General features: G+C 35.3%; 2 protein-coding genes across 2 annotated transcripts; one reads left to right on the top strand and one right to left on the bottom strand.

Moving 5' to 3' along the window:
- The first annotated feature begins 884 nt into the window (after positions 1–884).
- Positions 885–1,431, top strand: LOC147518019 (DEAD-box ATP-dependent RNA helicase 21-like). The gene is made up of 2 exons (XM_086593780.1): positions 885–959; positions 1,045–1,431. The coding sequence occupies exons 1-2, from the start codon at positions 885–887 to the stop codon at positions 1,429–1,431; spliced, it is 462 nt and encodes a 153-aa protein (XP_086449906.1).
- A 5,513-nt stretch (positions 1,432–6,944) lies between these two features.
- LOC147518018 (uncharacterized) lies at positions 6,945–8,275 on the bottom strand. Its single transcript, XM_086593779.1, has 2 exons — positions 7,828–8,275; positions 6,945–7,702 (listed from the first exon to the last, which is right to left on the bottom strand). Exons 1-2 carry the CDS (start codon positions 8,273–8,275, stop codon positions 6,945–6,947), a joined length of 1,206 nt encoding a protein of 401 aa, XP_086449905.1.
- Positions 8,276–14,684: the final 6,409 nt, after the last annotated feature.

The following is a 14,684-nucleotide window of genomic DNA, read 5'->3' as shown; positions in this document are numbered from 1 at the left end:
TTGTTAATCGAATCTGGAGGGAGTGTGTAGAACCAGTCTATTGCTCCATCCTTTAAACTGGCTGGAAAAGTTTGCACTTCAGGTAGTCGTAGTCAGGATGGCTGTAAAGTGCAAGGATTTGACTGAAGCGAGATACGTGCTCGCCTGGGCATGAAGTATCGTACAGCGGGAACTTTGGTTGGATGAACTCTGAAGGAGGTTGTTTGTCTCGGATATCTTGGATGAATGGTGATGCTTTGTACATCTCTAACATCTTCTGAGCGATCTGGATTGCGCTGGCTTTTTCGCTTGACTTCTCTAGTTTTTGCACGAAGTCTTCTAAACGCTGATTGGTGGTGTTGGTTAGGGCTGCAACAGTGTTGTGCTCTCCAGCTTCTGTGGTGCCATTATTGGCATTGGAGTTGGCCCACTCTCGCATTGTTTGGTTTTCTTGTTGCAAAGTGATGAAGGCTTCTTGGAGTGTCTTCATCTGGTCTGCCAATGCTTGTTGGTTGGGCTCCATTGTGGTTTTTCTGACCAGTTTCGTGGGCTTGAGAAAATAGTGGTTGTTTTTTTCTTAAGGAAACGAACCGGTAGACGGCGCCAATGTAGATGTTAGTTATTTTGGGACTACGACCTGATGATTTGTTGGATAGGGAATGGCTGCACTCTTCTTGGGATAAGAGTTGCTTACGTATCAAGTTTCTCTGGGTAAACTTGAGTCAAGCCTTACGTAGTTCATCTCTCTCTATTTATAGATGTGTGTTTGAACCGTTATGGATTGCAGATCCACCTTGTGTGCTATCTTGATGATTCGCCATTAATGTGTTGTTACAAAGTTAATATTTCCTTGATTAAGGCGTTGATTGAGCTCCAAGATTGTGCTAGTTGATATCTTTCCATGAATGGTTGTAACTGCTATTGATGACGACCTGGGTGTTGGGTCATTGGTACGATCTGATGTTGTAGGACGAGCTGAAGTAAGACGTCCTGCCATGTGGACATGTGCTCTGTAGTGTAGAACGGAGGGTACTTACAGAGAGACAGTATGCGGTTTTGAATCAGTGTAATTATGTGGTACTGGATGAAGCTGATATAATGATTGACATGGGTTTTGAGCCTCAGGTTGTTGGGGTGTTAGATGCTATGCCTTCTAGCAATTTGAAACATGAGAATAAGGATGAAGAGCTGGACGGGAAGAGGATTTACAGAACTACTTATATGTCTAGTGCAACTATGCCACCAGCTGTGGAAAGACTTGCTAGGAAGTATTTAAGGAACCCTGTCGTGGTAACTATTGGTACTGCTGGAAAGGCAATTGATCTTATTACACAGCATGTGATTATGATCAAGGATTCAAACAAATGGCCTAGGCTGCAGAAACTGCTTAATGATCTTAATAGAGTCAGCAGCCCATTCCCCAATTTCCACGTTACAGTGAAGACTACATGAGCTTAGCAAGGTTGCCTATCCAATTGCATCAGGTTTAAAAGGTCAATCATACATGTAAAGTGATCGTGAATTGGTACAATGTCGTGCTCCTTTATCAGGCTCAACCCCATTTCTCTGCATCTCACAGAAATTCTCATAGCTTCTTCACTCAACCCATTCTGACCATATATAACCCACCAGCAATGCTATACATGACACAATATTCTTATGCACCATTCGTTTAAATACTTTTTCTGCGTGTCTTATACTTCCACACTTTGAGTACATATCAATAAGAGCACTACCAACAAATATGTTGTCCTTATAGTCGGTTCTAATAATGTAAACATGGATTTGTGAGCAGAATTTTCTTAAAATACCACGTGTGCACCGGCTACTTTCAAAAAACCGGTGCGAAGCTCAGTTCGCATACTAGTATTATAAGATGGCCCAGCATTTAACTACTTTTGGTTCAATGAACAGTGGCCTTTTCCTATTATAACCCTGTTCAGTTTTGATTATTACAACATTTGTTAAAAAGGATGGTATGTAATAACATATGTGATGGGAGGGTAACATTGGAATTTGACCGGTAAATTTAGACGGCTCTCTCTTGATTTAACACATTGCCCCCATGTTATCAATGAATTACGAAACGGTTACACACTTTAAATTACGAAACAACCCCTATGCGTTACATAAATTACAGAACAGTCCATATCTTGTTGGTAATTACTTAACAGTCCCTATACTTTATGATAAACTCTATAACAATCCCTATACTTTGTTTAAATTACAGTACAATCCCTATATTTTATTTTAAATTACGAAACTGGCCCTATACTATAAATTACGAAACTACCCCTACTTTTTTTTAGCACCAAATAAGAGTGTAACCGACTCATCGGCACAGTGCCGGAATGCTAGTTTTAGTTAATGGGAATCAATACACTTTCTTTATTTTAGAATTTTGCATTATCTTGTTTCCGTTTCTAAGGCTGCGTTTGTTTTAGCGAAAACTAATGGAAATGAAAAGAAAAATGAAAAGTATGATCAGGGCCGGCCCTGAGATTTGAGAGGCCCTAGGCGAGCTCTCAAAGTGGGGCCTTAAGCTTTAACAAAAGAAAAAAAAAATTATATAGGCAAAGAAAAAAAATTATATAGGCAAAAAAAAAAAAAAATTGTTATTTATTTTGAAAGTAGGGAAAATGAAATCTAGCCCCACCAAGTCACGGACTAATTACATCAAGTAAAGTATCATCGAAAATTTCTCCGTCTCACAGTTTTAGCTGCAAAATCAGTTATTACATTTGCATAATCAAATTCCTCTACCAAAGTTTTTTCAATAGATAACATAGCTAATCCATTTAATCTATCTTGTAACATGGTCGATCGAAGGTAAGACTTAATCATCTTCAACTTTGAAAAGCTCCTCTCCGCAGAAGCAATTGTAACGGGTATAGTTAATAATATTCTGTAAGCAAACCACGCATTTGGAAAGCAACTGGCCCTTAAGTTCAACTGGTTTAGCACTTCAATTGCCTTCTTTGTGTCATCTGGTAAAACTTCTTTCAAGAGTTGCGACATGGTTGCTGGCCTGGATTGAATAGAAACAATAACCAAATTTTATTGTTTGTTTTTGTTTTTTGTTGGCCTGGACTTAAATTAGTTGGGTCAATGTAATGTTTGGGCTTTATACTTTAATATGTATTTTGGATATGGGCTTTATTAGAATTACCTATATAGTGGGTGGAGAATTGGGGGCCTTTTTTAGTAGTCGGCCCTGAGTATGATGTGGTCTACCTTTTACATAAGTTTGTTGTGTATGTTTGTCATGAAAGTAAAAAATGAATTTCTGGGCAACAAACTATGACCAATTTCACATAGTGGGCAACCAACGTTTTTTGTTAAAACTTTGGTCATCAAACTTTTCAATTTTAACAATGTGGGGATTCCATCAGTTTTCCATCCAAATTAACTTAACAGTTGCTTATGTGGACTCTAAATTACTTATGTGGACACTAAATTACTTATGTGGAAACAAGATTTTTAACACGTAAAGTAAAAGAAATTAAACAACGGTTATAAGCCCTGACATTAAACCCAATAACGGTCATAATCATCTCCAACACTCTCTTCTCTAACTCCATCCCTAGCCATCATCTTCTCTTCAACACAGTTCTATCACCACCAGCTATCATTCTTATCAGTTCTATCACTAATTCAAATTCTCTTCCATTCTGTTTTGGAACCTTTTGTTTTCAATTTCAAGTTTTTTGCAAAGATGTCAATTGCATCGGTGAATTCAATAGGTTCTTGTTTCTGTGGGGTTGAGACAAAAATAAGAATGTCAAATACACCAAAAAATCTAGGAAGAAAATTCATGGGGTGTAGATACTATCCAAAAAGGTGTGAATTCTTCACTTGGGAGGATGATCTAGACAAAGAAAAGATCAATGCACTTAAGGCGAAAAAGGAAAGACTGGAGAGCCAAGTTTCTGAGCTGAAGAAGGCGAATAAAATGAAGAAAATGATCATTGTTATTCTTGTTTGTTTCATATTCTTTTATTTATTGCATTTGTTTAAGTGACTATAATGGAGTTTTAGTCTAAAATGTGGTAATAGAGTCATAAGCAAGGCCAATTCAAGCTGGAACTCAAGATGGAAATAAGACCAAGGCAGCTAGTAAACCAACATGGAACAACCAACATCAACTGAATGTAAGTCCAAGGCTTTTCTTTTGGGTTACATTTTTGGGTTTTTTGTTGGGTTACATTTGAATATGGATTTGGATATGATGTGATAAGAGAACTACAACAATTAATGTAAGAAATCTGATATTGTTGACTTAAGACTTAGAAGGAAGACTTAGAACTGTTTTGGATAGATTATATATGATATTTGTTACATTGTAAGTTGTACTAAATGAATGTGTTAGTTGAGTAGTAGTATGTATTAATTTCTTTAATTCCATTTCTTTACTTGTACCAATGCCAATGCTTATCTCCTAAATAAAAATAGCTTGCTCTCTACTCACACCACTCTCTACTCTCACCACTATTCGAAATCAGTTGATCACTCTTTTTTTTAAAATGGTGAAAGGAGCCTTGAAGACTGTTTAGATGGACACATCCAAGTTAAGTGAGTCTTATGATAAACTATGTGAAATGATGAAGACAACACAAGGAAGGAAAGCGTTCATGGAGATGGTGTACCAGGATGGAGACGTACATATTGGAGTTTGTCATAAATGATAGAAGTTGTGCTACATTGAAATGCTTGGAGAAGAAGGAAAAGTAGAAAAATGTCTTCCCTACTGTGTTGTGAAAGAGAAAGATGTTGTTCCAGATGATGATGATGAGCCACCACCAGGATTCCAGAAGTCTACTGTGTCACAGAGGAGATCAACTAGGCTTCAAGCAAGCACCTCAAGCACACCAGCCCCAACACCAGAAGCAGGGTCATCTAAAAAGCAAATGAAAGAAATTGTGTTAGCACTGGCAGCTGTAGGCGTGTGCATGAAAACTCTGCAAAAAAAGTGATGGTGTCTAAGAAGTGAGGAATTCCAAGAAGTGATGGTGTCAAGAAGCGATGGTGTCTAGTATTGCTGTTGTCTAATCTAGTTTTTTTTTTAAGAGTATTTTGTTTATGTTTTCTTATTGTGATTGTGGATGTTTATGTATTGTACCAATTTTTTGTCTTATTTTTTCTGTTAGAATCTTTTGTCTTAGTTTTTCTGTCAGAATCTTTTGTTGCTTCATTGTTATGGATTCCTCAACATGCAATAGCCTTACAAAATACTATCAGATCATCTGCATAGAGTAATTGTGTTATGGGCAGAGTGGTGTTTCTCTTAATCTTAATACCCTTTTTAGGAGGGGAGATGATTTTATGAATGTGGCTTTTTAGTCTATTTCCCAAGACTAATAAGGTATTGTGTCAGACTTGGGATGGTCAGAGGTGAAGAGTTATGTGAAATAAGCTGGCTTTCCTAGTGTCTTTCCAGCTACCATCATTGTCCTTGAGCTTTGAAATATTGTTCTTTCTTTTGACAGGAGCAAAATATAGACAAAATATATTATCTGACAGGAACAGTATTGCATTATCTGACAGGAGCAAAATATAGACAAAATAGGTACAAAATATTTTCCTTATTTATCTAACAAAATATTATGGTAAATCCAAATATTATTTATCTGACAAAATAGGAATTTCTACAAAATATATTATCTGACAAAATAGGAACAAAATATAGACAAAATATATTATCTAACAATTCAAAAGAAAATCCAAAAGGAAATATTATCTAACAATTCAAAATATAGACTAAGTACCCTACTGGAAATCCAAAAGGAACATACATATATTATCCTTAATTATAAAAACAGAGCACAAAGTATCCAAATACATTGTCTTCATTTCCAAGAAGGGTTTGTCATTGTTCTAGGGCTTGTTATAGTCTTCAACCCAACTATTTTAGTCCTACTCTTCTTAGCCTGTGGTTCATTTGTAGTTGCTTCATTTGGAGGATTGACAATTAGAGCTAGTGGTGCAGAACTTGAGATAGACAATGCTAGTGTAGAACTTGAGATAGACAAAGATGGTGTTGAACTCAGTTTTGTGGAAGATGTTTTTCCTTTTGGTTTGTACTTGTTTCCCTTTTCTAACATGATAGGCTCTTTCTGGCTTGGCATCTCTGGAATAGCATAGCAAAGAATTCACACCAAGACGACAAAATAAAAATCTAAAATAATAACCTAATAACACATAAGATAGGACTAATATACATACCCTTATAAATGAGGAACCAGTGAAAAGAGATGTGTAGTACCCATATCCTTTTGGAATCACCTCTCTCTCCTACCACCTCTTCTAGATGGTGGTGCATTGTCAGCTGGTGGTGCACTTGCAGGTCGATCTCTTACCTTTCCTTGATCTTTTAGGAGGTGGTGCAGTGTCTGCTGGTGGTGCATTGTTACTTGGTAGTGGTGGTGCATTGTTTGGTGGTGGTGCATTGTTTGGTGGTGGTGGTGCATTGTCTACTGGTGGTGGACTTGTAGGTCTCTTACCTTTCCTTGATCTTTTAGGAGGTGGTGCAGTGTCAGCTGCTGGTGGTGGTGGTGCATTGTTACTTGGTGGTGGTGGTGATGCATTGTCTACTGGTGGTGGAGCATTGTCAGGTTCTGCTGGTGTTGTATTGCTAGGCTCTTCAGCTAGTGCTTTTAATTTTGTTCCACTTTGAATTTCTTTTCTGCTTTGTTGATTACCTCCTATCTTTGATGGCTTTTCATAGTTTCTTCTTTTTTCCTTCACAACAAAGTAAAACAACCACAATATAAATAGGATATAGATAACCAAAAAAATTAATTATGTATGATAGTCCTAAATAAATATAACTACCTATTAGATTATGAATCCATTAGGAATTAGATTACTCACATTTGGATTGGGTGCAACAGGTTCAACTGTATAATTCTTTTTGTTATGACCAAGTACTTGACATCTCCCACACCTTGTTTGAGTCCCCTTTCTACTTACCCTATGGCTAGTCTTCTTTTTCTCCTCATGCATCTCCATCCTTCTATTCTTTTTGGGCCTCCCTGGCATCCTCCTAGCCTTAAGAGGTACAATTGTTGAATACGAAGTTGTATAGGCAACAACATCTCTCCATTCATAGGCTGTAGGAAATGTCCATATGCTTTCTTGTATTCCTTTGTTTGAAAGTAACTTGAAACAAAAGTATCAGGAATCTCTTTTGAAAGAAACATAACTGATATGGCATGGGCACATGGAATGCCACTAAGTTCCCACATTCTACAAATGCAACTCCTCTTCTCTATATGAACAACATAACCATCACCATTACTCTTTCTCACTTCAAACTGTACATCACCAACAAATAGGGGTTGCCAGAACCTTGCTTCATCTTTGTTTTCCTCCAACTTCTTCCTTGTATAAGGAGTTATGGTGTAAACCCAAGTTGTGAGCAACTCCCTTTTCTTTTGCATTCTAACCATGTTTTTCACCCTTATTTCTTTTAGCATTCCAATAATTGATTTATGCCTTGCTTCAACAATGGTGGAGTTAAAAGTCTCCCACATATTGTTCTCCACAGCATCACACCTACTCCAAAAACTAAAAAAACCCATACACCACCACATAGGATTTTGTTTGTTCTTTAGATGGTCAGTAGCCTCAGGACACAATACTTCTACCTCTTTCATGACTGTTTCAAACTCTTGAGGTGTAAAACTCTTGCTAGCTCTCCAGAACAAGGATTTCAGTTGGGTGCCTATACAATATATAATATAGTGAAATGAAGAAACAATGTCTTTTTCAATTATAAACTAATGGGACAAAAAATTAAACTATACCTATATATATTTTTTCTGAAATTTGCATAAATGTGTCTTGCACACATTCTATGCTCAACATGAGGCAAAAAGTCTTCCACTGCAATAATAATTCCTTTCTGCTGATCTGAAATAATTGTCAAGCCAAGCCCATCAGTAATGTTAAGGTCACTCAGTAGAAACCCAAGGAGCCACTTCCAACTATCCTTGCTTTCAGATTCTACAATTTCCCAAGCAATTGGGAACATTTGATTGTTCCCATCTCTTCCTACTGCAGTTAACAACTGACTTTTGCAAAATCCTTTCAAAAAACACCCATCAAGACCTATCACAGGTTTGCAACCAAATTTATACCCCTTCTTGATTGCTTCAAAACACAAATACATCCTCTGAAACATTACCTCAACATCATTTGTAGGATTAGATTCTACTTCAAATTTGAATGTTGTTCTAGGATTTGACCTTAGGATCTCTACTGCATAACTCCTCAGTTTAGCATAAACTTCCTTCATTCAAAGTGCTCTCAACCTCACATAATGCCTTATTCTTAGCCCTAGAACATGCCATTAAATTCACATGCAAAGAATAGTTGTGCAACACTTCTCTTTGGAAATCTGCTAACTTCCACTTGGGATTATCAAGTATTCTCTCATAATACTTTTTTGCCAGCCATACTGAATTAACAATTATGATATTCCAATGTCTCACACATGCATGTGCAGTCTTGAGTATCTTAATCTGAAAAGTGTGTTCATCTTTCATGTATGAAGCCCACAACCTGAATCCACAGTTAGGTGCACATCTAACTAATAGTTTATTGCAATTGTTCTTCTTAAATCGAAGTGGATATCCAAATGCCACAGCAAAATCCCTGATACATTGTTTTAGTTGTTCACAATCTGCAAACTTTAACCCTACCTCTAGTTCAATTTTTTTCATGTCAGTCTTAGGATTAAATGTAGGATAGTTCATCCTTGAGTTCATCACTTGAACACCATCTTCATCTTCATCACTTGAATCAAATTCAAAGGTATCATAATCATCTGACGCTAGATAGTCTTACTCATACTCCAATCCAGTTACAATTGGTCTCCCTAGGGCATCTTCATATCCCTGACTGTCAATGCATGGTCCTAAATCCATAGTTCCCACTACACCATCATTACCATCAACCTCATTACCATTAACCTCATTAACCTCATTACCATCATCAATCACCACCCCTTTATCTTTTTTTTTCATTTTTTTTCCTAGATTGGTTTTTGATCCTACATTCAATCAACTCCTCATCATCAGAAGAAACATTATCCAAACTTGCAGCTTGACTTTCAGGTTCACTTTCAACATCACCTTCAGATTCAGCATCACTCTCAACATCATCTTCATTCAAATCATCCTCTTCTATGTAGTGTTCAATGTACACCTAAACTCTTCCTCTAAGTTTGGCAATATTCATCATCTCATTTGTCTGTGTGTCATCTCTAATCAATGTAAGACCATACAACAAAGGTAACAAAGGATCACAAAAGTACATATTAGTTATGTCCATTATTTTCAAGTCATCAACCATACCTTTTAGCTCAAAGTAAGACATCTTATCAGGGTCTATTTCATCGTAGAGTTCAATTTTTTCATGCTTATAGTATTGGACATCTTTCTTCACAAACTTGTTGCCATCATAGAATTCTTTGGTACAAATATCAAATCTACTCCCATGCCATAGTGTTAACACAAACTCATCACCCAATATAAAGAATTCAATTAAAACTAATTAAAACTAATAGTTTAAACGGTATCACAATAAACTAACATAAAAGGAGAGAGCAAAAGAATAAGGAAAGAATAACCACTTACTTGAAGGCATAGCAAATTGTGTGCGGTTTCCCCAATTAGAGATAAAATATTGAGATTTTCATTTTTTAGGGTTCTAAGTTTCGCAAAATTGGGGGGAATTCCAAATTGGGGATAAAAGATTACAAGGGAACAAGAAATTGGGTGTTTTCCCATGTTCTATTTTCCCACATTTGCCACATCATTATAATTTAGCCACGTAGATTAATTTCTTGATCTTTTGATGATTTTTTTTTAAAATAAATGCAACTGTTAAGTTAATTTGGATGGAAAACTAACGGAATCCCCACATTGTTAAAATTGAAAAATTTGATGCCCAAAGTGTTAACAAAAAAAGTTGGTTGCCCACTATGTGAAATTGGCCATAGTTTGATGCCCAGAAATTCATTTTTTCCGTCATAAAAAGGAAAATGGTATTTCCCCTGTGGAAACAAAACTATGGAATAGGAAGGGTTTTTGATTCCGAGGGTCAACCCATGGATTTGAGAGGAAAGGAAAAAAGAAAAGGGTTATTTTCCTTTCCTTTCTTTAGTTTTTAAATAACAAACATGAAATGGATAGGAAATAGGAAAGAAAAAAAAAAAAAACTTCAATAAAGACATTTCATTTCCATTTTCCTTTCTTTTCTTTAGTATTTGGCATAACAAACATGGTTTATTATATTCACTAGTTTTCCTTTCTTTTCCCCAGTTTACCAAACATACAATACCAAAATTTAGTTTCCATTCCATTCTATTCCAAAGTAACTATTTTATAGCTTTCTTTTCCTTTCCTTAACTAAGTGAGTAAACAAACATATCATAAGACAACATACCATTTTCTTCTTTATAGATAAGAAACTAAAATGTGCAAAGCGCAAAATTATAGTACATTCAGGCTAGGTGAGTCATGAGTGAGGTCAGATCATATCCAATCCTAGCTCGCAATCCCTAACTAAGAGGCTCACAATTTCAATCATTATTAACAACACCTTACACCTAAATAGGATCCAATTTCTAAATACCTGAGACCAGTTAAATTAGCACTAGGTCTTTGCAGACCTCCATGCATTGCAAAGTAATGGCTTAATTTAGAGAAATTAACCACTTTACTCCATCACAAATTTTTTGAAACCAGTGAGCTTGAAATTAAGCTCAAGAAACTAGTAAACAAAATTTCGCAAGACTGTTTCTGACCACTAAATAGTCTAGTTCTTGAAGGTATCAATAATTTGTTTTTCAATGCCATTCTGCACTATAATTTGTTTTCTTGATGCAATCTATATCTTAATATTAAAGCTCCCACATGCAAGTGGTATTTTTCTAGCTCCTTTAAAATTCCACGTCATCAACTCCTATTAAAATGGGAATTCCTCTCCTATTGAAAAGTGAAATTCTAGCACTTCTAATTAAAATGGGAATTCTTCTCATATTAATGGGAATTCCTCCCCAATTGAAAAAGAAATTAAAAATCTAGCACTTCTAATTAAAACGAGAATCCTTTTCCTATTAAAAACGGGAATCACACTTCTAAATTAAACGGGTTTTTAAAACTTAATTAAAACAATTTGTTGAAAAATTAAAATGGGCTTTTAAGACTTGATTAAAATAATTTGTTAGGAAATTAAAATGGGCTAGCGATGGAAACAGGAATCATGCATTTGTTAGAAATTTCAATATGTATTGCTATGATTGTTGAGCAAGTTTTCAAAAGAGCCGGTGCATATGCACAGGTCTACTTTTAGTTATTAGTAAATCTAACACAAGAATTTGTTTAAAACTTTAATTGATGTTAGACGGATGTTAATTTCTAATATAAACTTGTAGGGTTACTTCTTTCCTTTTTCCTTTTTGACCATACCATAAACTTTGACGCAAAATTATTAGTTTGGAATCAAACCGTTGGTCTTTAATGCGAATTATTGGTACCTTCAAGGACTGTAGCAAAGGTGCAAGGGGCACGTCTGAAGTTGTACAATGGTTAGAAAGAAATGAGGATCTGATGAATTTGCAAGTATTTCGTGTGTATGGAGTAAAAAGGTCTACTAATCACGTACATAAAGTAAATGGTCAAGATTAAACATGGATACATGGTGCTTTTTTTCATCTATTCTCCTATTTCTAGACCACATTGTATAAATTTTTTAGACTTTTGTTGATTACTAGTTTGTGATTATTGTATTTCTAATACGTAGACTGTAGTGCATTAGAGTGGATGAATTTGGAGAGATGTTATTTACCATTTTACCAGCTTACTTATGATATTTACTGGTCTATAATAGCATCTAAAGTTCTAAACATTGACATTGGTGAGTTAAGAAGTTATGTTTCCAAGAATGAAACTAATACAGTACACAAAATTTGCAAAATAAATACACAAAAATAAAAATTAGCCACTTTAAGTTACCAATCCCATTTGAATATCTAACTCAAAGAGTTTTTTTTTTTTAAGTAGCCTAGCCTAGCCGGCAATGCTGGCTCAACCCTTAGGGGAGTTAGGCGGTCACCTAAGGCCTCAAATTTGGAAGGCCTCGTATTTCCTAATTTATCCACATATTTGTTTATTATTACCTAATTTTATAAAGAAAAAAACACAAAAAAAAAATGACATGACAGTCAATTATATTTGTTTACAAATGAGTTTTCTATCCACACACTAAATTTCAGAGTGAATTAATTTTGAGTGTATACAATCCAATAGTCCACCTCACAAATGAGATCTCGAAATATTAATATGAATCCAATGGCTACAAGCGCTGTAGTAGTTTCAATTTTTGTAAGAGTGCCCTTATTTAATAAAAAAATTAAAATTTCATTGGAAAAATAAAAACAAATGGGGAAATCCCCACATTCTATGTTTTTTTTTTCTTTTCTCCTAATTAAACTCTCTTAATTAAAGAAATTGTCATTGCACTTATCTAATCATATCTTTCTCTCTCACTTATTCTATTTCACCAATTTCAAGTTTAATTTAACCATTTGTCAATTTCACTCTTTGAGTTCTAAACGGTTAATCATCATCTAATATATATTCACAATTCTTGTGAAACTTAATTTTTTTTTTTTTTTATTTCAATATGAATTACAGGCTTTCTCTAAAACGGACATATCCGTTAATGGACATGTTTGTGGGGCAGCTTATATAGTGTCTTATACAATTTTTTAATTTACGCTTATCAACTTGTTCGTGGGCAACTTATATATGACACTATATAAGTTGTGCAAGACATTATATAAGCTGCTCAACACACTATGTAACATGTCCGTAAACGGACAGTCCGTTTAAGAGAAAGCCTGTATGAATCTATTATTTTATTTATTTATAGTTTTGATGTTTATTTGGTTACGTTCTTGTTGTTTTCGTTTGATTTGCGTCTTGATACTAGATTTTGGCTCTTAATTTATAATAAAATTGTATGTTTTTTGCTATTGTATATTTTTTTGCAATATATAGTGAATTTTTTTTTGGTGATTATAGATGGCCTAGGAAATAAACGTTTCACCTAAGGCCACATCTTAGCTTGAACCGGCCCTGAGTCTAGGGTTAGGCAGACCCTCACTTGTATCGATTATGAAAATCTCAAATGCATGCTCCTTGCCTGCTACATCCTCTCTTACTAATAAACAGTATGTTGTCCAGGGAAGGTACAAAATAGACTACAAATGTTCCATAGAGACTCTGAGGCAGCTAGAATAATGCTGCAAAGTTTCCTTTGTTCTAGACATGAGAAACAAAAAATGACTCAATACCTAAAGAGTTTTATGTGAGCTACCATGTCCTAGGCATAACATGGAGCTACAATACTGCTATTAATAAGGTTAACTCCTAAAAGAGAATCACAGTGGACATCTTCTTGATTTGCATTTAGCTCAATCTCTTGAAGTAACTATTGGTGAGATTTTATTATAGTTTGAGAAGCCATATATTGGTAGTACTTGGATGCATTGGATCCTGTCCAATGTATTAATAGAGCATTTGGTCACATTCATGTATGAGCAGAGAAATTGCAGTTACTATAACTGAATCCAAAGCAATTAAATAGAATTGAATTGTTGTGTTCTTTCAAACGAATGTGAGGAAGAGACGCATGTCATACAGAACCTTGAATGCATCCAAAGGGTGTACGTCCATGAAGAGGTGTGTCCATTGAAGACACATACATGTTAGAAAGGGTGCGCCAGTTCAAACAACAATTGAAACTCTATATAAAGAGAACTTGTATAACAAGGAAAGAAGTCATGTTCTCATTAATTATCTCTCTCCCTCTCCCTCCAATGTTAGTTTCCAATGTAGGTTTCATTAGAGTGCTTTGAGAATTCTTCGGTATTGCTAACCGCAGAATTCTATAGTTTGTTGTATATCTTGGAGGTAATTTGCCTAGACCCGATAGCAAACTCTTGTAGTGGGTGCAAATAACACCTTAAAGATAGTGTTATCTATGCGCCTCAAACCATCGTTGAATTTCTAATCATTCTCCCTGTTCCCATATCATTCTCTGTTACTATTGTCAATATTACAGTAACACTGACATGTTACGTGTGATGTCTAAGAACACCTTTACTCAAAGGTTCTAAGATCACACAACTTTATCAATGAACAGAATGAATGAACAGAACAAAATGAAGAAGATGAATTGAATCTATGTTTTATTAATTTGCAATAACAGTTTACAATTTTTCTCTCTTTATCTCTCCTCCTTTTTATGATTTTTCTTACAATCAACTAATGAATCTTCTCTTGCTCTTCTAGTCTTTATATAATATCCTGATTTAGCTTTGACCCAACCAGTCTCTGACACGTGTCCCTTGTCTTCTTCCTCCTCTTTCCTGCTCAATACCTGCAAATGTTTGAACATAACCACGAAATATACCAAAACATTGACCCTTATGTCAATGTTTCAAGTTTTGAAATATCAGTTATAATATCTCTAGGCACGATATTTGCCCACTACATCGCCCCCTCTCGAAAATTTGAAATTTCACACAAACATTTCAATTTTTCGAGAAGCGGTTATATCAGTTTGGGCTCAAATATCGACCCGTTCCATATTGTCAGACAAAAAATTAAAACAAACCATTTATCTTTCCCACA

The sequence above is a fragment of the Coptis chinensis genome, chromosome 2, assembly GCF_015680905.1.
Source record: "Coptis chinensis isolate HL-2020 chromosome 2, ASM1568090v1, whole genome shotgun sequence".
NCBI lineage: Eukaryota > Viridiplantae > Streptophyta > Magnoliopsida > Ranunculales > Ranunculaceae > Coptis > Coptis chinensis.
This window is presented reverse-complemented; position numbering and strand designations above follow the sequence as displayed.

Excerpts from the sequence above, each read along its gene's own strand:
- LOC147518019 (XM_086593780.1), top strand. The coding sequence starts at position 885 with ATGGTTGTAACTGCTATTGATGACGACCTGGGTGTTGGGTCATTGGTA. Across the intron at positions 960-1,044 it reads ATGTTGTAGGACGAGCTGAA|TGTAATTATGTGGTACTGGA; the intron begins GTAAGACGTCCT and ends GTTTTGAATCAG.
- LOC147518018 (XM_086593779.1), bottom strand. The coding sequence starts at position 8,275 with ATGAAGGAAGTTTATGCTAAACTGAGGAGTTATGCAGTAGAGATCCTA. Across the intron at positions 7,703-7,827 it reads TCATGTTGAGCATAGAATGT|GCACCCAACTGAAATCCTTG; the intron begins GTGCAAGACACA and ends TATATTGTATAG.